This window comes from Meles meles, chromosome 11 (assembly GCF_922984935.1).
Source record: "Meles meles chromosome 11, mMelMel3.1 paternal haplotype, whole genome shotgun sequence".
Lineage (NCBI taxonomy): Eukaryota > Metazoa > Chordata > Mammalia > Carnivora > Mustelidae > Meles > Meles meles.
Genome location: NC_060076.1, coordinates 36998685 through 37023532, shown reverse-complemented (window position 1 = coordinate 37023532; position 24848 = coordinate 36998685). Strand labels below are relative to the sequence as shown.

At 39.3% G+C, this 24848-nt stretch overlaps 1 protein-coding gene across 6 annotated transcripts in view; it reads left to right on the top strand.

The window, feature by feature from the left end:
* The window catches only part of UNC13B (unc-13 homolog B), a 233197-nt gene that overhangs the window by 129141 nt on the left and 79208 nt on the right, over positions 1-24848 (top strand). For all 6 annotated transcript variants that reach the window (XM_046023716.1, XM_046023717.1, XM_046023719.1 and 3 more), the window contains 2 exons: positions 9128-9442; positions 11993-12083. In XM_046023716.1, coding sequence (XP_045879672.1) covers positions 9128-9442; positions 11993-12083 — 406 coding nt within the window. The remainder of the gene's footprint in view (positions 1-9127; positions 9443-11992; positions 12084-24848) is intronic.

Here is a 24848-nt window from a genome sequence, read left to right as displayed (position 1 = left end):
GGATGAAGCCAAAAAAGATGATGACCAGAACAAGCCAACAAGAAAGGAAAACTTTGTTGGGTGTGGATCAGAGTCATATCAAAGGGAAGACACTCCTGGCAATAACAGTAATATCATCACTTTAGATAAGAATGAGGAAAAAACTGCGAGCTCAACCCAAATGCCTTCAAGTGAGGATTTGTTGTCTTCCCAAGTGGCCAATGAACCTTCAAACTTAGGCAGTTCTGCATATAAAAAAGATGATATTGAAAGTCTTTTGGAAAGAAAACCCTGTACAGGTTTGTCTCTGTTACCAGATCAATCAAAAATAGGTGCTAAAGACACTCCAAGACAACCTTGTATAACTGGCAGTAGAACTGCAAATGAAGAGCCACCTTCAAAGCCATTAGAGGGGGACAAAGTTACTAGTGATGATGATTTTCTTGAGCCACTCAGAAAATCATTTAGCCAGTTTTTGCTCACTTCACCTGAGACCTGTTCAAAGGAAACTTCATCAGAATCTATGAAAATTCACCAGTTGGAGAAGGGTGGATGGGAGAGGGACTCTAAGAAAGATGGACATTCTTTTTCCTTTAGTGGAAAACTACATATTCCGTTTTTCAGAGTTCTTAGTCATTCTGAAAAGCAGCAGGATTTAAGGGAGAAAGGAAGCATTTTTCCTTTGTTTAAATTTCCTTTCACTGACAACCGTATCACTGTCAGTGACCAGAGTTTTCCTGACTCAGCAGTAACCATTGATGAAGAGATCCAAAGAAACTGCCATGAAAATGCCAAACTTAGTTTAATAAAATCTAGTTCAGTTCCAAATATTCGTAATAATTTAGGGAAATTTGATGATACAGAAACATTTAATAAAAGTGACCAAATAAATTGTCCTGAAGATGACACACTTAATAAAATGAAGTCTAATTCATTTCCAATTATTAATAATGATTTTGGGGAATTTGGGAATATAGAGAGATTAAATTCAAGTGACCACGCAGCAGTAGATACCTGTGAGAGAGACACCTCAGCCGTCCTTGGAGTTGTGTCCAAAGAATATATTCCTTCAGATTCTTTAGAATTAAGTAAGACTCTTACACAAATGACATCTTTAACAGTATCAGACTGTTCATTAGCTACTTCTGCCATTTCAGAATCCACCGTGGTTAATGAAATTAATGAAGACAGACTTGTAGATAAAGCTTCCAAGAAAAGAACCCAAGGAGGCCTCCTTTCTGGCCTGTTTAATAGGTTTTCTTCTCTTGAAAATTTGTCTAGTCGACAAGAATTAAATCTGAAGAGTGATAATTCTCATCATAAGAATAATACCCCAGGCTTACTTTCTGGAATGTTTAACCTGACATCCAGTAACAGTGTGACTGATTGTAAGCCAGATGAAGCAAAGTCCATGTCCTTAGGCAACATAAAAATTTTGAATGGAAATAAACATTTATCCTTGGATGAGATCCCTGTTACTTCATGTGTGACTTTTGAAAATCAGAAGAACCATGTTGAAAAAGAAGAAATATGTGGATTCATAAAAAGCTCTTTATCCTTACTTAAAGAAAACATACCATTATCTGATGGTTGGGTTGATAACCACCATTGCCCTTCTTCATGGAAGAACCAGCAAAAAGAAAAGAATTGCTCCTCTTCTGAGAACAGGGTATTTTACTGTGCTCCAAGCACTCAACAGGGCCTCTTAGAGAAATCCTTGCCTGAGAGGCTGACACCACACCATGTTCTTAAGGCGAAAATACATGAAAATTCAAATAAGTTAAATCTACCTATATTAAATACTAACATTCTTAATATATCAAACCACTATCAGGCTTTTGAAGAGATGAATAATCCTTTCTGTTATGAATGGGACTCTGATATAAAAGATTTCTCCAAAAATTCCAGAAAACTTCAGCCAGTTTATTATATGTTGAATCAAAATACATACCCATCAGGTGACGTTTTCTTGTGGCCTGACTCAGAAAATTCAGCAATAAATTTTTGCCAGAAGGATCAAAACGCAAATGTCTTGGAGGGGAAAACAAATCCAAACAGTGTCATTTGGCATGACTTACCATATGAATCATTGGACCAGTTAGCATTTAATGAGGATAACTTATTAAGAAGGGACATGTGGGCAGCATACTCATTATATGGAAATTCTTATTTTCCAGTTATTGAGACTAAGAATTCACTAGAAGAATTGCCCATTGACTTAAGTTGTTCTTCGGGTTATGAGAAGACTACATGTTCCATAGTTGATCAAGAATTATTAAGAATGGATGAAAATTTTATTTTTACAAGTTTTGGTTATGAATACCAGGAATGGTTATCATGTCTTGAAAGTGGAGTGTGGTGGCCATCAGAAGATGGAAATTATGGATATTATATGTTCCATGATGGTCAGTATATGTATTACGTCCTCACTGATTCTACTGGGCAATATGCATATTTATTTATACCTGATTGTTCTTATCAAGAGTATTTGAATTGTGGCTTACAGACAAATGATCTATCAAGTATTATGTTGGATGACAGCATTATTTCTGCCTGTAGTTTTAAGGAAAATGAATTATTCTGGTGTGTTGAAGAGGAACCAGTTGATGACCCTCTTGATTTATCTGTAGTTTTGCCAAGAAGTGAGGGACCAATGTATCTAAATTTAGGAACCTTTTCACAAGTACTTGAAGAGTCAAGTTGTGGCCAAAATGATCAACCATTAGATTTTTCTGGCTATAATCTTCAGAAATTTAATGGAAATTTTGGATCTTTTGAAGAAAGGGTGTGTGGTTATGCAGACTTTGAATATATATTGGATCTCAGAAATCAGCCCCAAACTATTGTAAATCATGACTTAAATAAAAACCATTTTATAGAAGGAAATAAGAACCAGTCTCTAGCAAAGGATTCATCAGTTTACCCTTCTAGTTTATACCAGGTTCAGTCTTCTGAGGAAGCTACCTCTTTGGTTCATCCTGAAAATATGACTTACAGTCCACAGCAAACAGGAGAAATGTCATCAATGAATGAAATGGCTTCATTATTTTCTGCTTTAGTTGGAAATACTTTGTATTTTGATGAGAATGAATCCTCAAAGAATGAGTCTTTGGTCATGAAGAAAATGGATCAGCAGTCAGACTTAGCAGAGCTCACAAATAATGGCCTTCGGTCATTAATCTTGAATAAACGATTAGAGAGTAACTTTCAAGATAAAGAAGAAAATCTTTTCAAGAAAGATTTAGAAAGACAGAAAGTATCCAACGTTCAGCGACCAGAATTTACTAAAACTATGAAGCAAGAATTCCCTTTAAATGAAAGTTTTCACGTGAAAAAACAAAGTTTGTTAAAATCTGCTGCCCAGGTAAGCCAAACAACTCCTCAGGCTAAATCACATACAGAAAATAATGAAATCATTACAGTTGACTCTATTTCAATTCCTCTTGAATCACAGTTTAGTAGGGATGAACCCAAGAACTGTGAGATTCCTCAGGACCGGTCTTCCAAAGAGTCTGAGAGAACATTATTTAAAAGTGCATTGAAACTCTTTGGTCGGGGAGAAGACTCTTCAGTAAGTACAGTATCAAATGGAAAACAGGCATCTGGATTTTTGAACCTCTTTAAAACCCAGGTGAATAAAGAAGGACCACCAAATGTAGAAAAGAATGGTGATAAAAATAGAAAGATACCTTCTCAACAAAAGAATGAATCTCCTAGTGTTTCAAATTTTTTGGGTACCCTTGGGGATTTATTTAAAACCAATGCATCTTCTATACAGACAACTGAAAATATGTTTGTTTCTTCATTGGTTAACAAGGATGAAGTCAAATCAAGTCCTAATCCTGCACAGCCAATTTCTGCTATACCAGTTGCCTCTAAAAGGAAGGTTCGAGTTAGGAGTCTGAACAAGCAGATTACTATTGATGATAGTGGGCTAAAAGAACCATTGACTAGGGATATACAGGGTAATAATTTGACTGAAAAAGAGGTGCCTTCCAGAGACCACCTAATCCAACAATCACCAAATCAGTCTTTCTCAGCAAACTGTCTTGAAGAGTCTTCCAGAGATTCTTCAATAGAGACTAGTGATGTGTCTACAGTGACAGAAGTTTTAAGAAGCAATAAATTATCTTTTGATATTCCAAGCCCAAGAAATTCAAAGGAACAAGATCATTTTTCTGACCAACATTGGAGTTTTTCAACTCCCACAACTTCTCCATCTCAACCAGAGTTGCCCACCAGAAAGAGTATATTTTCTTTCCTGACTGGATCTGAAAAATCTGAGAACCGGGCCTCTTCTACTCCTCTGAGAACCAAATCTCAAGCAGAAGGGCTATTTACACTTCCTTCCTTTTTTTCCACTACTAACTCAAGCAACAAGAAGGATGCTTCTCCTAATAGCTCTTTTAGTTTCTTCAGCTTACCGTTTTTGGATGGAAAGCAGCAGACTCCTGGGGAAAAGCACAGCCTTTCAACTGTTGCTCCAGTGACTTCCCAGCCTTGTAAGAAATCAGGTGTTTTTGTAGACATGGGTGGCACAATGAGTAGAGAAAGTTCCAGTAGCATTGGAGATAGCATAGTCCAGGAGGTAGTTCATGAACAGCAAATGGCTCCTTGTGTTTCCGTTAGCAACAGCATTGAGGTTACTTACCTTACAGATGAGCTCAATGGAGAGAAGGACTATCAGGGAAAACTAGATTCTAATAACAGACTAGGGACATCTTTAGCAGATTTCCAGATGAATCAGTTGCAGACTGACATTGTTCCTCATTCACCAGAAGTTCACACACAGACTGAAACACTGCTCATTGGTCTAGAGACTACTGGAGTAGCTCCTTATGAAGAAGAACCTTTCGTACAAGAAGCCTTCTCTAGTGGCTCATTGGCACAGTCTTTTTCCCATGATAACCGTTCAACTGAAAAGCTCAACAATTCAGACACTTGTACTAACCACCACCAAAATGAAAGATTTACTGGTGACCCCTTAAACTTGCCATTAGAAAAGGCCCCTGGTGAGGTCTTAACACAGATCTTGGAGACAATCTCTCCCTCTGTGGGGCCAGGGTGTACAAAGCATCTCCAGAGCCCAGAGGTAGATAAAGAGGAGGACAAATCAGTGTTGGGCTCTTCAGTAGAGGTGCTTTCAGGGTTTGTGACAAAAATGAAATCTTTCTCTGGGTGCTTAACTGAACCTCCTAAAACTTTCTCTGGACTTTTCTCCCCTCCTAAACTGCCGAAGAAAAACTCCTTTTTCTCTCTTTCTTCTGGTGCATCATCTCAGTCCCTCAAAGGTGAATTACTTGGAATTTTTAAAAGTCCCAAACCAGAGGCATACAAACAAGAATCACCTGTCCCAGCTACTGCATGGCCTCAAAATGGTTGTTGCAGAGATACTGTAGGATCAGTGCCTCCAGAAAATTTGTTGAGGGAAGCTTCCTCTCCAGCACTCAATTCAGAAGCTACTCTCAGTGACTGCGCAATGACAGCAGTTAGTGCAAAGTCAGACTCAGAGACTCTGATAGATGATACTAAGCTAACAACTGAAATGGAAAACAATAATATTCCTGACCATATTCTAGAACCCCAAGATTCTAAAACAATTCGGGCTGCACCTTCTGTTTCAGAGGATGATACTGGGCAAGGAGTATTGTCTCTGAGTGACGAAGGAGACATGGGGTTGTTGCAGGGTACAGACACAGATGCATCATTGGAAGCAGAGCATATTCCATTGCTGTCACATGTGGATTCAGATCCTATCTGTATTGCCAAAGAGCTTCCTCCTCTGATTCAGCCACCTATTCCCCTTGAGGCACAGCCATCTCTGCAGTCTGTCTCCACAAACCAATGCTTCTTGGAACTACAGGCAGCCAGTTCACTGGAAACCAGTACTCCACTGCTGAGTGAGGCAAGTGTTGGCCAGAGTGCCACATCAGAAACCCAGGGATACCTTTCTCACCTTGTGCTAGAGGAACCTGTGCTTTGTGCTAAAGAAAGTTGTGGGATACTTGATACCCAGAAAGATCTACCTATAGTCCCCCAGGAAACAATGCAGCCAAGATCTCATTTTGAGATCCCAGACATGCCCAGTTGGCCAAAACTCCATTTCCCATCCTCTGCCACTGACTGTGGGAAACCACTGAGCTCTTTCTTTTCCCCATCTTCTTCCTCTGGCAACAGAGCAGTAGAGCCTGGTTTAATGGCCAGTTTTAAAAAGTTGTCAACTCTATTTGAGGGAGGTAGTGAGGGGAAAGGGAGTATTACAGCAAGTGATCTAAAACTAAGGTTTGGAAAGAAGCTGGATCTCTCATTCACATGGCCAAAAGAGAACAAAGGGGGCCCTGAACAAATGCCTGCAGAATCCTCTTCTCCAGCTCTGGTTATCAGCAATGATCAAGACTTTAATGGTAGGGAGGCTGAAAAAGCTTTAGAGTCTTCTCAAATGACTGAGGCTAGTGCTGAGCCAGCTGGTCAGCCCTCTGGGACCTCTGAGCAGCAGGAGACCAAGCCAAGTATATGTGCTCATGAACTTTCAGGACCTGGAGAAATGGAAAACCAGCAAGAAGTCTCAGCATCAGGAGAACACTGCGGTTCCAATAGCAACCTTTCTAGTTCCACCTGTCCTTCAGGCACTCATAAGGAAGAACACTGCACTGTCACTGAGCTACTTCACCAGCCAGAAACACAAAAGGAGGAGGTGATGCCTGCTAGCACTGACTCTCTTTCAGACATACAGCAACCAGTTGCTCTCCGTGGCATCAAGGAACCAAAGACCGACAAAAGGCCTGTTGTCAACCTAAGCATCATAAATGACTTTAAGAAATTGACCATTTATGATGCAGTGACTTAGTGGTAGTTTAATGGTAGCCTGCCTTTTATTTTTCCTATGTCTTTCCTAGCATCTGAGCTTCATGTTAACTAGGGGTTAAGTAACAAGGAATAATGTATGGGTCTTTTCATCCTCTCCCCTCTCTCTAGTGTCAGATGTAATTCATTTATTGGAAGAAGGAACTTACTGCTAAAGGAAAGGCTGGGCCCTGGGATTTACTCACTCTGGTTTTCTCTGCCTTGTGTAAAGTGGAATGGAGAATGGAGGTCAGGAAGAGGCAGCAAGTAGTAGTGTGACATATTAATTACAACCACATGATAGGTTAGGATGCTTCCTTGGGCCTTTAGCTCTTTTATCTATACAAGCTGGGGAGAGATCTACTGTGCTTTGCTTTTTCAAGGCTTCTAACATGCTTTCTCCAGTGGCAGTAAGGTTATTAAGTAAAATGTAAGATACAGAGGTTGGGGTAATTTATATTCTATGTCCTATTCCACATGGATTTGCATAGCTTCTTCCAGTCTTTGCCTTTTTGTACCCTTAAGACTGGTGCCTGGTAAGTGCTTTGAGTAAAGTGTCACAGGAGCTTAAGGCTGTCCTTTGCTGTAGTTCTTTATTCTGGAGCATTGTGCAGGGTCCACGTGGAAAAGATCCCGTTATTTCCCCTAAGAACAAACACCGTATACAGTACAACTTAAGAATGCTGCCAGGACCTCTTTCCCAAAATCTGTCCAAAGGGGTTGATTTTAGAGATCGTGTGTGTGTGTGTGTGTGTGTGTGTGTGTGTGTGTATACACACATGTGTTAGGAACTGTTCATAACAGTGACCTGGTACCTGTCCTGGTGCCATGGGACAAAGGATCAGAAATTAGCCTGAAAATACCAGGTAATCAGGAGGTACCATGGGGAAAAATATCCCTGGGAAACAATAATGATTTATCTTCATTTAGTCAAGGGTAAACATAAGCCCTTCAGTTAAAGGCTTGACTCTGTGGCAAGGAAATTCTTCGTTCTTTTGCATGGAAGCTTTTTAGCAGGATACCAGAAGTGAAAGGGTTCCCCTGATTTGGGATAGAACTATCCATATGAGCTAGGACAGGTCTTAAAGATCATCACCTAGAAGCTCTAGCTGGAGTAGGACTGACTGCCTTAAATTCAGTGTACAACTCAAGGGAGTAACTTGTGGATACTGCTCTTCTTTCTAATCATGATTCACTGCCACTTTCTCTGCTTATAGGTGCTGTCTCTCAGAGCAGGGGAACAAATTTCTTTTATGGGTATGGGAATTCAAGTGATTGAGTAAGGGTTGGGCTGGCCTCTCCTCAACTATAGAAACATATTAGTGTGGTCCTGATGCAGATCCTGGAGTTGGCTTTTGTCCTGTTTATCCGAAATGAGCCATATCCCAAGAGCAACTCAGTTACAGGTGGGCAAGTTTATCGTTAGAACATTCCCTGTGCTGCCAGGGATATATTTAACATTCATGTTGATGAGACCATTCCCCAGAGGAATTTTTTTTTGTCATAGATTTCATCTCGCAATAGTGTCCATTACCTCATCATGTAGATAGTTGAGAGATAATTGAATCTCCAATCTCCTTTGCTCATCCTAAGGAACACAGACATTCACATTTATAATTACAAAGGAAGAAAAGGGCACACCAGTTGAGTAAATAATAGAAAAGGGGAGTAGAGCTCATCCATTTTACTTTATGGAAATTAGAATACTTTAATCACAGTCAGTGGACAAGATTCTTTAGAAGTCCAAGTAAAGAATATTAGGTGTAAACAAGAGGCTACTTTTATATTTACTATTTCTTTTTAAAGATTTTATTTATTTATTTGACAGACAGAGATCCCAAGTAGGCAGAGAGGCAGGCAGAGAGAGAGGAGGAAACAGGCTCCCTGCTGAGCAGAGAGCCCGATGTGGGGCTCGATCCCAGGTCCCTGGAATCATGACCTGAGCCGAAGGCAGAGGCTTAACCCACTGAGCCATCCAGGCGCCCCTATATTTAGTAACTCTTAATAATTAAGGTTAAACTGCTACTTAAAAAATCACTTTGAGATTAAGTATGCTTCAATGTCTGCCATAGGTTGAGATTAAGTGCTGTTAGAGAACCCAGCATGTTGTATTGTTTTTCCTTTGTGCTTCTGCTGACTAGAAACTAATTCTTCTAGATTGTGAAGTTTGGTTCTGTCTTCCCAGAAGCCTTGTATTTGTGATTCTTGCCACTGAAAGAATCATTATTTCTGGATTTATCCATTACTTTTGTCCTGGTCTCTAGTTTGCATGTACATACTCATTTGTCTTCCTCTCATTTCACAGCCCCACCAGCAGTAGTAGGTATGGCTCCTCCTGTAATGTAAGTCAAGGAAGCTCTCAGTTGAGTGAACTAGACCAGTGTCATGAACAAGATGATGACCGTCGGGAGAGGGACTCAATTCATTCGTGCCACAGCTCTGGCAGCTTCTCCAGAGATGGCCAAGCGGGTTTTGGAGAACAAGAAAAAGCATTGGAGGTAACAGGTGAAGAAGAGAAGGGGAGAGCATTTGAACCCAAGGAGAGGAAAGAAGATGCCACAATCCATCCTCCCCCAGATCTGGTGCTACACAAAGACCACGTCCTAGGCCCCCAGGAGAGGTAGGTGATAGCCGCCTTGAGGAGTTCACATGGTCTCCTTTGTACCTGCCTGTGGTATTTCAGGATGTAAGTGCTTTTCATTTGTTTCTGTACAGGTGGGTATGGTAGTGATTCAGGATACTGAGGTTTAGCTCTGCACTGCTTCCTTTGATTTTTCGATATAATTCCCTAAATATTTTGAGGCTCTCTGAGGAACACTTGGGTTCTTTGTAGTTAACTGCAGTGTACCAGGCCTTCTTGAATCTGCAGTTGACCTATATATGGGAGCCTCTGAGTCTGGAACTGATCCAAGCCCTGCAACTTGCTTCATTAAAAAGACCTGCTTTGGATGAAATAGGCCTCCTAGCCTATTAATTTTTAAATTTCTTATTTGAACATTGTTTTGTTTTATCTTTTCCTGATTGAGAAAACTAGGACAGAGTTAAGAAAGAATTGGTCTAAGAGTCAGATCTAACCCTTCTGCCCCAGGGTCTAGCAGTGTTTCTAGAATTAATTGGTACCCATGAGAAGAAAAATTTTAAACTTCTGTTTCTAACAGTCTTGTAATGAAGTTTAGTACTGTGTTTGAGTGTTATTGAGCTGAATTGGTCAGTGGATTTGTTGATAGTTTGGGGTGGAGTATGATTTTTCAATCTTGGCATTATTGACATTTGGGACCAGATAACTCTTTGTTATGAGGAGCTATTGTGGGCATTGTGGAATGTATGGTGGCATCTCTGGCCTCTGTACTACTTGCCAGTGGCAACTATTAGTTGTGAAAACCAAAATGTCTCCAGATGTTGTCATTGCCTATGCCGGGCAAAAGTGTCCCCAGTTGAAAACCACTGTGGTAGAGTGATAGGGGCTAGGTGTGACTTGGATTCTCAAATTTCAAGTTCTAAAAATAATGTCCCTCTCCAAAAGGTCAGAGCAGTGAGTGCAGTTATAAGTGGTAAAAGTTTGAAGAATTGTTGGTATATCTACTCCACCACTGAAGATACAAACTTTCTTTTCTCCTTATGTTTTCCTGATTTTTAGACCTCTCTAGTGGCTCATCTAATAGACAAGACATTCAAGAGTTGTGGTTGATGACCCATTGAAAAATGGCTCTTTGTAGACCTTAGATTTGGCAGATGCTGTTATGTGGGTAGAATTCTTGGTAGAGCAGCAGAAGTGCCCAGCACAAGTATTTATCCTTCTCTACTGGCTGTGTCCTTTCAGATCCTAGCTGTTTAAGTGAGGTCCAGTTCTACCTTGGTCACTGTTCGGTCCCCCAATAATGGGTCTGTGATTAAAGGAGGGAGACTGATACAAAGTGAAGGTCAAGCAAAGCTTTATTTCACGCCAAGCATCAAGAATCTAACCGAATGTTCGGGGCCGCGCCTCTTAAAAGAGAGAGCGAGCCTTCTCTGTTTCACAGACTAGCTTTTAAGGGCAAAGGCCATGTGGTTGGGCCTGGCCACGCACATAGGTGGCCAATGAAACTGTTAACACACCGAGAAAGCTGCCCAGTCATGCTAGGTGACCAACTGAATTACAATTTACCCTAGTAGACATTTGAACCAGCCTATCACCTTGGTCAGAATTGGCGCCCGAAAGGTGCCCAAATGGCGGGGCGCATACTCCTTGGTAACTAGGGAGACAGTGTGCATCTCCCCCCCCACTGATCGATGTCTCAACCTGACCTGACCCACCCTTGTATCTGGGCTTTGTTACCTGGAGCTGTTTCCAGGACTTATTTTTAAGTAAATCTCCTGAGGGAAGGAGAGCAGGGACAGTTTAAGGGTTAAACAACATTATTGTTTAACCTTAATGAAAGCCTCTTGCTAAATAGGTTCTTACACTGCCTCGGCACTAGACCTCAGTGGAAGAGAGGAGAAGCATGGTCACCAAGAATTGACTACTGTTCCACAGTTAAGAAACTAGATGATGATTTGTTCTAATACAGCATAGTGTTTCTGTCCCAAAACTAGTTTGTTATAGTTATTGTTGTTTCATTGAGGGTGTCCCTAAGGTAGCTCAAGGAACAAGACTATGGTAGGAAACAGGCTGTGCTTTTTTTCCTTAGCATTTTTGTTGTAGTCTAGGAATGGGTAAGCCTTCCAAAATTTTTAGTGGAGCAGGAAGGGTTTACAGGAACAAAATTGTGCCCTGCCCTAAGGATGGATGGTATGTAGAATGCCCAAGGGAGACTGGTGGTCTTGAGAGGCAAGGCACAAGGATTAGTCCACGTGTCTGCATAGTATTTGTGCTAGCATTGACTCAAGGCCCTTGCCATTGCTTTTACTAGAATCCTGAAATCTGACTGTCCCAGTGAGCTGGCTTATTGGGTGAGTGAAAAATGGGTAAGAAGAGAAGGAATGGATAAAAAGCTAAAAGGAGTTGTCATTTTAGAGAGGATTTTCCCCCCCACATTGGCTATTTAGGACAATGCTGTGTAGTGGCCTGACTCATGAAACAAGTCTAGGCATGAATACAAAGTATTTTACTTAAGTTATTTGGCACTTTTGCCTTAAGTGGTTACCCTGTGTCCTGGGCTGTTCTTAAAAACATTCCTTTCTTTGTTACAAGTTTTCCTGAGGAGAATTCTTCTTCGCCATTTACCCAAGCCAGAGCACACTGGATCCGAGCAGTTACCAAGGTTCGACTCCGGCTGCAGGAGGTAGGAAATCTGTTTTTCTAGTACTAGTTGGGACAGTTTTTCCTTTGAAATTTGGAGACATATGGTGCTGACGAGGCAGTCAGTGATTAGTCATCTCCTTATAGTGTGCATCTGGGGATGCATGACAAGTAAGCTAGAGCCTTAAGGGATGGGAGGTGGCTGTTGGTTTCCTTCTATGCTGATTAATGGAAATTAGAGAGACCTGGTGAGTTGAGAGCCTGAAGGTTAAGTTAAATGCTATTTTCAGCCCCATTGTCACTTTGAGCCCTTTTCATTTTGAGTTGAGGATGGGGAACCATTACAAGGTCTCTTAGAGTCAGTTGTTGTCTCCCTTGGCTACCTACTTCAAGGCCATAGCCTCGCCTGTTAGAAAGGGCCTTTGTGTTGTATACAGAAAGGATGTTTTTAAATGATGACAAGTGGCTGTCAGTAGTATAATACCTGGAAGATACCTGCATTAAAAATACAAGCATGCTCACGTGTGTAAACACACTTGAAAAATAATTTATTTTGAAATAATTTCAGACTTAGGGAAAAGCTGCCAAAATAACAGTAGTAAGAACTCTTACATCTTTCTTGCCAAGGTGCTCCAGTTGTTGATGTCACCACAGCTTTCATCACCTTCTGTCCATTATGTGTGATTAATCTTTTTCTGAACTATTTGAGAAAAAGTTGAAGAAATGATGTTGTGTTACTCCTAAATAGTCCTATTTGTATTTCCCAAAAAACCAAAGCTACTCTCTTATATAAGTACAGTGTAACTATCTACTGGAGGAAATCAACAATGGCAACACCATCATAAAAATGCCATACAAATTTTGCCATCACAACAATGTCTTTTTTCTTCCCTGGTCCAGGGTATACTGTCCAGGCTGACGTGTTGCATTTAGTAGTCATATCTCTTTAGTCTCCTCTAATCAGGAACAGTTCTTCAGTTTTATCTTTGACAGATGGTATAAGCCTTTTATTTTGTAACATGTTCTTCATTTGGGGTCCATCCAATGTTTCCTCATGTTCAGACTCAGGCCATGCTTTCTTGGCAGGAATTACACAAAAATGATGCTGGGCTCTTTTTAGTGAATTGTATCAGAAAGCGCACGTGTCAACATGTGCTACCTGTGGAGGCCGAGAAAAATTAAGGTCATCCCACCTCAGGTTTAGCTTTAGCATAAGTATAGCCATCTTAGCTCTGGCTGCCATTTCAGACCCCTGTGCCCAAGGTCTGAACTTTCCCCTACTTTACTTTAGTTCTAAGAAGCCCCACCCTGCTTTAGTTCCAGAGACCCCCACCCTCCTTTAGTAAATAGGAAGCCCCACCCTGCTTTAGTAACAGGAACCCATAAATACCCCTGCCTTAACTAAGCTCTGGGTCCAAGTCCCTAGTCCGGGGTCCAAGTCCCTACTCCGCTGTGGCTGTGTCACTGTGTTGGGTATACTTAGGCCCAAGCTTAAGCTTGTTAAATAAACCCTCTTGTGATTGCATCAGTGTTGGCTCCTTGGTGGTCTCTTGGATGCGAAAACTCAGGTACAACACTACCCTTAATATTAATCTCAGTCACCTAGTTAAGTTTTTATTGACCAGGTTTCCAACCTGTTGAGGCACCTTTTTTTCCTTTTGTAGTTGATGTAACTGGTAAGTGTTTTGTGTACTCTGAAAATATGCCAGTATCTTATTCCGCATTGCATCTCCACCAATGAGCTAAGCATCCATTGATGTCTCCTGTCTGAATCTTCCATCACTAATGGCGGCTGCCAAATGGTAACTTTCTATTTCCATTATACTTTCTACATTCATTAGTTGGCATTCTACTATAGGGAAGAGATTTCCCATTTCTTCCATCAATTTATTTATGTCACTGTGGACTCATAGATACCTAATTTATTATATAATGTATTATATTTTATAGTCATAATCATTTTTATCATTTATTTTGTCACTCATATTGTTCTAGCTTCTTACAAGCATTGCTAATTTGACCTTTCAGAGAGAAGATGTTTTAATAATGATTGAAAAGGTAGCTGCTGTGAATACAGATGTTTAAAAATCTTTCTTTTGTGTAAGTGTTCTTTTTTTATCAGAAACCATGACTGTTACCTATAAAAACCCATAACTACATGTTCTAAAATCTTGGAAAGAAACTATTAACATATTTGAAAATACTTATAATGAAAGTTTTCAGTGAGGTTTGAACTTACTTGTTAAAAATATTTCTATTTGGTAAGATACAGAAAATGAGAACTTAATTAGCCAAATTTCAACAAAATCTTTGAATAATTGCTATGTAGGAACCATTGCACATCTTTCATTTGACTGATTTATCTGTATCTTTTTGGCAGCTTTGAAAACCAAGTATTGAAATAATTGAAAGTGGAACCAGACCTTCAAATAATCCTATAACGAAATGTTAAACCGAGATTTAAAAAGTAATGAGGCATATTGTATCACATTGCTTTCACTAAAAATATTATTACTGCTAATACTTTTAGTGACAGCAAAAAATTTTTTTATCATTAGTAAATCTTAAATGATTGTTTCTTTTATGCTTTTTACATTTTTGTAATGTAATGATTATATTAACAGAGTTATACATGTATATAGATTTTAGATTTGGAGTCTGTTGGTCTAGAGGGACAGGAGATAAAGTGAACATTTATGGAGACAGTGTTATAATACCTACTAACTTTTTATTTGTAATTTTCCATAAGTAAGGGTTTTATAATTCTTATTATAAAGGAAAGTAAAACAAATAACATCCACATAAAAGATTTGAATGAGATAAACAAGAATATATTGGAGCAGGCACAGTTGGCTATGATTTTTTTCTTTTTAAGAGGCAATTCAGAATCTCTCAGAATAGCAAAAAACTGAACTATTGCTTAATAAGAGAACAATAGTAAATATATACATAACACAGGTAATGTAACTGGAAGCTGATTAGATGTGGCCAAGAGGATAAAGATAAGCCAGAGTTTAATGAAGAGTATCAGAACAGTTTCAGATAAAGGTAGAAGTACACTATTTATACTTAACAGGAGATTTGCCTAACTTAATTGAGGTTGTGACAGTAGGAAGTTAAGTACAGCACTCCAAATTTTTTTCCTGAGTAAATTGGAAGTTCCACCGAGTCACCCTTTAATAGTCTGTCCAAGGTAATAGTTGTTAGTTTCTTACTGTTCCATAGTTGCTTGGTGCAAGTGCAAGAAAATATGAATATATATTGTACCCCTCACTTTTTTTTTTTTAAACAAAATTGGTGTACATACTGAGAACATCTTGTTTTTTCATTTGGAGATCCTTCCATGTTAGCTTTAAGAGAATTTTTTCTTAATAGTTACAGATATTTTGCTGTATGAAGGCCCTGCAAGTATTTAACTAGTATTCTGTTGATGTTAATTTGGTTCATTTGGTTGTTTCCAGTCATTTGCTATAACAAACCATGTTGTAAATGAGCACCTTTTACATACGTCATTTTGCAAGTATATTTGAGAGGATATGTATTTGTAAATTCGATAAATATTGTCATGTTGCCCTCTGTTTGTCAGTAGCTTGAAACAGTAAAGGTTTATTTTGTTCATGCTGCTTGTCATCCTGCGTGTCAAAGAGTTCTGCTTTAAGGTGTCTTCTTTCTATGGTACAGGCTCGTGGAACAGCCTGCATCTAGGACATTGTCAGTATGAGTGGTGGAGGGAAAGAAAAGATAAATGAAAGAGAATATAGCAAATTGCACTCTGGTTCTAAAAACTTCCACCCAGGGGGCGCCTAGGTGGCTCAGTGGGTTAAGCCTCTCTGCCTTCTGCTGCAGTCAGTCTTAGGGTTGTAGATCCAACCTGGCATCTGACTCTCTGCTCAGTGGGGAGCCTGCTTCCCCATCTCCCTCTGCCCGCCTCTCTGCCTTCTTGTGATCTCTCTCTCTCTCTCTGTCAAATAAATAAGTAAATAAAATCTTTAAAACAAACAAGCAAAAAAACTTCCACCCAGAATATACAATATGTCACCTTTGCTCACATTTCCCTGGCTAAAGCAAGTCATATAACCATATTTAACCTCAAGTGAACAGTATAATATACCTTGAAAGAGAAGGAGAAGGATTTTGTGAGTAGCTTTAATGACTATCCCAAAGGATATCTGCCTTCCACAGATAACGTACCATTTATACTCCTACTAGTAATGTCATGAGGGTGCTTTTTTTCTTCCCAAATCCACCAATAGAGTGATTTATTCAAATTTTTGAATTTTTGCTAGTCTACTGGGCAATGTTTTCTCAGTAGAATTTAAGTTGGTGTATCTTAGTACAGTTAAGGATATTTTCATACAAGTAAGGCTATTAGTATTTACTATTTTCTAAATAGTAAATACTATTGCTCATTTTTTTTTTTCTATTGAACTTTTTATTCCAGGAGCTTAGTTTTAGGGAAATTAACCCTTGCCTGTGATATGAGTTGCCATATTTTTTTCTCAACGTATCCTTGTAAGAAAGTTTTTTTAACCTTAATGAGCCACATTTTCCTAATCCACAGGATGGGGAAAGTAATCGTACCCTTTTTTGGAGTTTTAAAATTATCTAGTAAAACTATGATTTAAAAAAGAGGAAATCAGAAAAAATATACTTCAGTGACTCCACATTACCTTCACGATAAAATAAAACCTTGATAATTTCAGTGTGACTCCCAGTATGGTCCATGGACCAGCCCAGGAAGTGTTTGTTTCTACTCTTTGATGAAGTAAGAACTGAAATTGAAATAAGTACTTTAAGTGAGCATTTAGAGTCAGTTTGGATTGCTGTAATACCATGTGCACGATAATATCCTTGTCTCATTGAACAGGGTTTAGACAAAAAATATCAGTCCATGACATGTTGGAATAAAAAAAACCCAAATCCTCCACAAAAAGAACTGGAAAAGCAGTGATACAGACCTTACATTCCTTTCTGGTCTTACCTCTTTGTGCTATTCTGTTTTTTGTTGTTTTTTTTTTTTTTTAAATCTCAGAGACTTTGCACTTGTTGTTTGCCATGCATGGAATACTCTTTCTCTTTCTCCACTTAGCTAAATTTTTATTCACAATTAAAATCCAGTCAGGTGTCAGTTTTGGAGGTTGTTTCCAGACTCTGTGCATACTTTTTCTAGACTGACATTTACTGTGGTATGATAGAGTTACTTATTTACTATTTGATCTAACTTTCCTCTGTACTTGTAAGATTCTTGATTGTTGGGGCTATGCAGTTTATTGCTGCTGTTCAAAAGCCCTGTAGAGAACCTAGCAGAGTGTTTAGCCAAACTTTTATGGATGCTTAACTAGCCAAAAAAACTCTGTCAGCATTTTCACAGAAGTCTCCAAATGCCTCTTTATCTCTTAATTAAATCTATTTTTAATTTTTTCCAGGGTTTCGTAACTATGAAATATTAGCTATGTTTTCTTATATAACTTTCATATACATTAAATATAAAGTTACTGAATTTAGACCATACTATATGTGCATTTAAAATTTTCCTCACTTAGATTATTTTTGTGAGCTTTATTCTGAGGGTTTTTTTAAAGATTTTATTTATTTATTTGACAGAAAGACAGCAAGAGAAGGAACACAGGCGGTGGGGGTGCTGGAGAGGGAGAAGCAGGCTCCTCGCTGAGCAGGGAGCCTCATGTGGGGCTCAATCCCAGGACACTGGGAACATGACCCAAGTTGAAGGCAGATGCTTAACGACTGAGCCACATAGGCGCCCCTATTTTGGGTTATTAAATATTTTTTGGAAGCATGATTCATGATTATTATTAATTAATAATATTCCATTATGTTATTGTTCCATAACAACTGATATTTCTTTATAATTTACAAATAATGCTATGATGAGCATTATTGTGCATGAATCTGTTTTTGATTTTGATTATTTCTTTAACTTAGATTTCTCAAAGTAGATTCAAATAAATTACTGAGTTAAGGAGTATAAGCCTTTTAAAGACTCCTGATAAACTTCTGATGTGTTTTCAGAAAGGTTTTTCCAATCCATACTTTCAGTATTTGAATGTGCCACACCAACACTGAGTATTATCATTTTAGAAAATGTTTGCCAATTTGGCAAAATAGCATCTCTCTTCAGAAGAATGGTATCTCCTTGTTTTAATTTGCATTTCTTTGATTGTGATTTGAATATTTCTGATAAATTTATAGGACATTCATACTTCTTCAACTGATAACTGATAACATTCATACTTCTTCAACTGTTCCATAGACTTTAAGGAACTACCATAGGAACCTAGCTACCTATGCCATGCCTATAAGCAGCTAGAGGGGAGAGATCATATAGGTCATCTCTGTATCTGGGCTGGTTGAGCACCTGGTCATATGTACTTAATAAGTGTTTGATGACATTGCAGTAATGTTAGTAGTGTGGGTGGAATGGATATGATTCTGTACCTTATTTGGCTTAGCTGCAGAAAAGTCTGGGGGAGGAGGTGAGACTTTTAGCTCTAGAAACGGAGACTGCGGTGGCAGCAGGTGGGTGGGTGTTCCAGGTGGAAGGGACAGTGAAGAAGAAGACATGGAGGTAGGCCGTGAGGAAGACTTGACAGAAGCTTTTGGGTTGCTAAAGAAAGCTGAAGAAGGAGAGACTTATTTAGTAAGCAGAGATGGAACTGAGCAAATAGATTAGAAGGCCTGTGTTTAAATGTCAGCAATCCCATGAGATCCAAGATTGGGGCTGGTCAGCCTGAGAGATGGATCAGCATTTTCTCAGGGAAGATCATTAAGACAGAATGAATCAACTCTCCCACAAAGTACTGTTGTGTTCTTGTGACTCTCTCTCTAGCAGAGACTTTCTTCCTCTGCTATTATTGAAACCCTGAAAAAGGTATTCCCCTTGGGGAAAAATGCTCAAGTGGAGCATCTTTGAGGACCCCATCTCTTAGACTTAGTTGCACCAGGAAAGCATTCTTTCTATAATTTTAAACTCCAGGATTTTGCTCTGATCATGGCTGCCTGCCACACTTATCCCTCCTTTTTCCCACAGTCTGTCATCCCTCTTCCTAACCATCGCTTCTATAACAATTAAAAAACTAAAGAATGTTTTGGATAAGTAATAAGTATAAAAATAGAAAATTACACAAAACATAAACTTAAACATGTATAGTGCAATATTTCCTTCCTACTTCAAATTTCCAGGCTCTAGTCCCTATCTCCCCCTTTGTTACCTGTATTTTGTAAATCAGTCCACAGATAATCTGTGCAATTATAAGCATGTATGTGCACATGCATGCTTGTGTATATTTACATACATTGCCCTTCACATTTTAAAATTTAGTGTTATATCTTGGAGATTTTTCCTTATTAGTCCAAATACAGCTATTCCATTCTCTTTTAATAGCTATGTAATATTTCTCTTGGGGGATATATTATAATTTATATACTTTGTCACTTCTTGATGGATTTTTTAATTGTTTCTAATCTTGTGCTACTACTTAACACTGTCGAAAATGAAAATCCTATATAAGCCTGAATACTTGTAGACCTTTCTCAACTACAGCTTTTACTTTTTTTTTTTCAACCACAACTTTTAGCATCTCTCTTCAAACTTCGTGGTAATCCCTACTCAAGATCAGGCCCTACTACTGCTTCACAAACTAGAGAAAGCTCTCTTAGATGAAGGCCCCAGCTGTTGCTCCAACAGGCCCCTTCTGCCCTTTGCAAACTGGAGTTCTTACTGACATCTGAGACCGGAATCAGTACATTTTCTACTGACTAAAACCTGGTTGTTTGCTAAAGCCCCACCCCTTTTTAAAAAGTGAACTCTACCCTCAGCGTGGGGTTTGAACTCATGTCCCCGAGATCAAAAGTCACATGTTTTACTGACTGAGCCAGCCAGGCACCACTAAAGCCCTTTCTAAAGGGGGAGGGTAATGCCTTTTTTATGCCCCGTTACTGGGTGAAGAGTGAGGCTTAGTTTTCTCAGTCTCTCTGTGCCACTTCCAGGCCATTACTAGATATTCACATAACCTATTCTGATCCTCAGTTTCCTTGTTGCAGTTAGGTCCCAACTGTTCCATAATTCCTCATTCAATGAAAACTTTATTACCTATATCACAGTTTTCCTTTTGATCTCAACTACTGCCGCCATCATCATCATCATAACCATACTTACTGGTAATTACTATTTTTTTTAAAAGATTTTATTTACTATCAGAGAGCGAGGAAGAGAGAGCACAAGCAGAGAGAGCAGCAGGCATCCCACAGAGCAAGGAGCCAGGTGCGGGACTTGATCCCAGGACCCTGAGATCATGACCTGAGCCTAAGGCAGTTGCTTAAGCAACTGAGTCACCCAGGCATCCCTGGATATTACTATATATAAAATACTTTAAAATCCAAATACTATAAATACTTTACATGCATTATCCAAATGAATCCCTCACAATAATTTTACAAATCAGGCTTTGTTATTTGGCCTATTTTACAGATTAAAAAAACTGAGGTTTAGATAGTTAGAAACGTGATTGGTGTCATTTAGCTGGTAAGAGAACTGCATTCAAGTCTACATCTATTTAACTCTGGAGCCTATGTTTTTAACACTATTTCCCACCATAATCTTAGAACTCCAGAGTATGGAAAAATTCTGTTCCACAGAACTTCAGTTTCTACAACTGTCAATAGATTCTCTATTATGTGATAAAGAGTTCCATCTCTTTCAAAGAAATTTGAGAAACAGTGGGTTCCAGTAGAGTGTAACATCAACAGATTACTCTATTGTAGGCTTGTTATGGTTCTTTAAGAGGAGGATATAATGTGCACAGTGTTATGGCAAACTTATTTTTTTTTTTTAAAGATTTTATTTATTTATTTGACAGAGAGAGATCACAAGTAGGCAGAGAGGCAGGCAGAGAGAGAGGAGGAAGCAGGCTCCCTGTGGAGCAGAGAGCCCGATGCGGGGCTCGATCCCAGGACCCTGAGATCATGACCTGAGCCGAAGGCAGCGGCTTAATCCACTGAGCCACCCAGGCGCCCCTGGCAAACTTATTTTACCATGCAACTCTGTTTGGGACAAGCATTCTGTAGGACTCGTTTTCCAAGGAATACATCTGAAGAAAGTCTGTCTCAGTTGATTTCATTATCATTTTATTAAAACTGCATTTGTGTGGCTATCAGACACAGGAAAAAATGTTCATCATCACTAGCCATCAGGGAGATTCAAATTAAAACTGCATTGAGATACCACCTCACACCAGTTAGAATGGCCAAAATTAGCAAGACAGGAAACAACGGGTGTTGGAGAGGATGTGGAGAAAGGGGAACCCTCTTACACTGTTGGTGGGAATGCAAGCTGGTACAGCCGCTTTAGAGAACAGTGTGGAGATTCCTCAAGAAATTAAAAATAGAGCTTCCCTATGACCCTGCAATTGCACTACTGGGTATCTACCCCAAAGATACAGATGTAGTGAAAAGAAGGGCCATCTGTACCCCAATGTTCATAGCAGCAATGGCCATGGTTGCCAAACTGTGGAAAGAACCAAGATGCCCTTCAGCGGACGAATGGATAAGGAAGATGTGGTCCATATGCCTGATGGAGTATTATGCCTCTATCAGAAAAGATGAATACCCAACTTTTTTTTTTCCATTTTATTTATTTTTTCAGTGTAACAGTATTCATTCTTTTTGCACAACAACCAGTGCTCCATGCAAAACGTGCCCTCCCCATTACCCACCACCTGTTCCCCCAACCTCCCACCCTTGACCCTTCAAAACCCTCAGGTTGCCCCAACCTCCCACCCCTGACCCTTCAAAACCCTCAGGTTGTTTTTCAGAGTCCATAGTCTCTTATGGTTCGCCTCCCCTCCCCAATGTCCATAGCCCGCTCCCCCTCTCCCAATCCCACCTCCCCCCAGGAACCCCCAGTTTGTTTTGTGAGATTAAGAGTCATTTATGGTTTGTCTCCCTCCCAATCCCATCTTGTTTCATTTATTCTTCTCCTATCCCCATACCCCCCCATGTTGCTTCTCCATGTCCTCATATCAGGGAGATCATATGATAGTTGTCTTTCTCTGATTGACTTATTTCACTAAGCATGATACGCTCTAGTTCCATCCACGTTGTCGCAAATGGCAAGATTTCATTTCTTTTGATGGCTGCATAGTATTCCATTGTGTATATATACCACATCTTCTTTATCCATTCATCTGTTGATGGACATCTAGGTTCTTTCCATAGTCTGGCTATTGTAGACATTGCTGCTATAAACATTCGGGTACATGTGCCCCTTCGGATCACTATGTTTGTATCTTTAGAATACCCAACTTTTGTAGCAACATGGACGGGACTGGAAGAGATTATGCTGAGTGAAATAAGTCAAGCAGAGAGAGTCATTTATCATATGGTTTCACTTATTTGTGGAGCATAACAAATAACGTGAAGGACACGGGGAGATGGAGAGGAGAAGAAGGGGAGGTGAACCATGAGAGACTATGGACTCTGAAAAACAACCTGAGGGTCTAGAAGGGGCGGGGGGGTGGGAGGTTGGGGGAACAAGGTGGTGGGTATTAGGGAGGGCACGTGTTGCATAGAGCACTGGGTGTGGTGCAAAAACAATGAACACTGTTATGCTGAAAAGAAATTTTTTAAAAAAACTGCATTTGTGGGCATCATCATTGAGCTCATAGCTACCTAATTTAGTGTTTGCTTTTAAATCTTAATGGACCTCTCTGCAATATTCAACACTCTGAACACTCCTTTTTTGACATTTAAGAAGCCATCCTCATTGTCACTCTTCCCTGAGCTCTCTTTAGGCTCCTTTTTCTGATTTCTCTCTTTTCTCACTTCTTAAATGTTGGTCTTTCTGGGGTTCTTTGCTCAATCCTCTTTTCATATAAATCCCCAACATTCTTGTTATGAAATTTCATTCATTACGTCTGTTACTACTTATATGTGGATTGCTCTTCTGTCTGTGTATCTAGCCCCAATCTGTCCCCTGAACTCTAGGTTCATATTTCTAACTACTTCTTGTATAATCGCTTGTCCCATCAGCATCTAAAACCCAACACATTCAACCAAAGACATCATTGAGGAATTTTATAATTGTCAAATTTCATCTTTCCAGTCACTTGTGACTATGGCTTCTTCCTGTCTTCATACAAAGCTGGCTTCCATCTCCTTTCACTGTTTCCAAAGTAAAACAGAGACAAATATACTGTGCTTTGTGTACTCTTCCAGTCTTCCCATCTAGCCCTTCTTCTGTACCATTTGCCCTTATTGGACTAAAAAGGAAAAGGAATCCTGTTTCTGTTTTTTTTTTTTTTTTTTTTTGAAGTAACAGATATCTTTTTTATTGAGATACAAGTCATATAACCTAAAATTCACCATTTTAAAATATATTATTCAGTGTGTTTTAGTATATTCACTATGTTGTACAACCATCACCATCAATTTCATCACCATCTAATTTAAGAACATTTCCATCACTCCAAAGGAAATGCCATACCCATTAATAAGTCATTCATTCCTCATTTTCTGCTTTGCTCTAGCCTCTGGCAGCCATTAACTTACTTTCTGTCTCTATGGATTTGTCTGTTCTGGACATGTCATATAAATGAAATCATACAATATGTGGCTTGTTGTATCTGTCTTCTGTCACCTAACATAATGTTTTTTTTTTTTTAAACAAAGATGGATTTATTTATTTATTTATGTATTTGACAGAGAGAGAGATCACAAGTAGGCAGAGAGGCAGGCAGAGAGAGAGGAGGAAGCAGGCTCCCTGCGGAGCAGAGAGCCTGATGCGGGGCTCGATCCCAGGACCCTGAGATCATGACCTGAGCCGAAGGCAGCGGCTTAATCCACTGAGCCACCCAGGCGCCCCTAACATAATGTTTTTAAGGTTTATCTATGTTGCAGCATCTCTCAGTACTTGATTCCTTAATATGGCTGAGTAATATTCCATTCTGTGGATATACCACATTTTGTTTATCCATCCATCTATGGTTGAACATTTGGTTTGCTTTCACCTTTTCGCTATTATGAATAATGCTGCTGTGAACATTCATGTACATTTTTTTTGTATGGACATAAATTTTTGGTTCTCTTGGGTTTATACATAGGGATGGAATTGCTATGTTATGTGGTTACTGCATTTAACCTCTTGAGAAACTGTCAGACTGTTTTTTCCAAACAGCTTGTACCATTTTATATTCCTAAACAACATATGAGGGTTCTAGTTTCTTCACATCCTTACCAATACTTGTTAATCTTTTTGTTATAGCCATCCTAGTGCATGTGAAGTGGTGTCTCTTCATATCTCCCTAGTGACTAATAATGTTAAGCATCTTTTCACATGCTTATTGTCCATTTGTATATATTCTTTGAAGAAATGTCTATTCAAATCTTCTGCCCATTTTTACATTGGGTTATTCATCTTTTTATTGTTGAGTTGTTAGATTTCCTAATATATCCTGGGGACACCTGGGTGGCTCAGTTGGGTAGGCGTCTGCCTTCAGCTCAGGTTACGGTCCCAGGGTCTTAGGATCTGAGTCCTACATCAGGCTCCTTGCTCAGTGGGAAGCCTGCTTCTCCCTCTGCCTGCTGCTCTCACTGCTTGTACTCTCTCTCTCTCTCTCTCTCTCTGACAAATAAATAAAAAAAAAATCTTAAAATCACATTTAAAAAAGATTTCTTAACATATTCTGGATTGAAGTCCCTTATCAAATATATGATTTGCATAAAAGGAACAGCCCTGTTCCTTTTAAACTTCTTTGAGCCTTTCTTGAATTCACCATTATTGTTCCCTAACCTG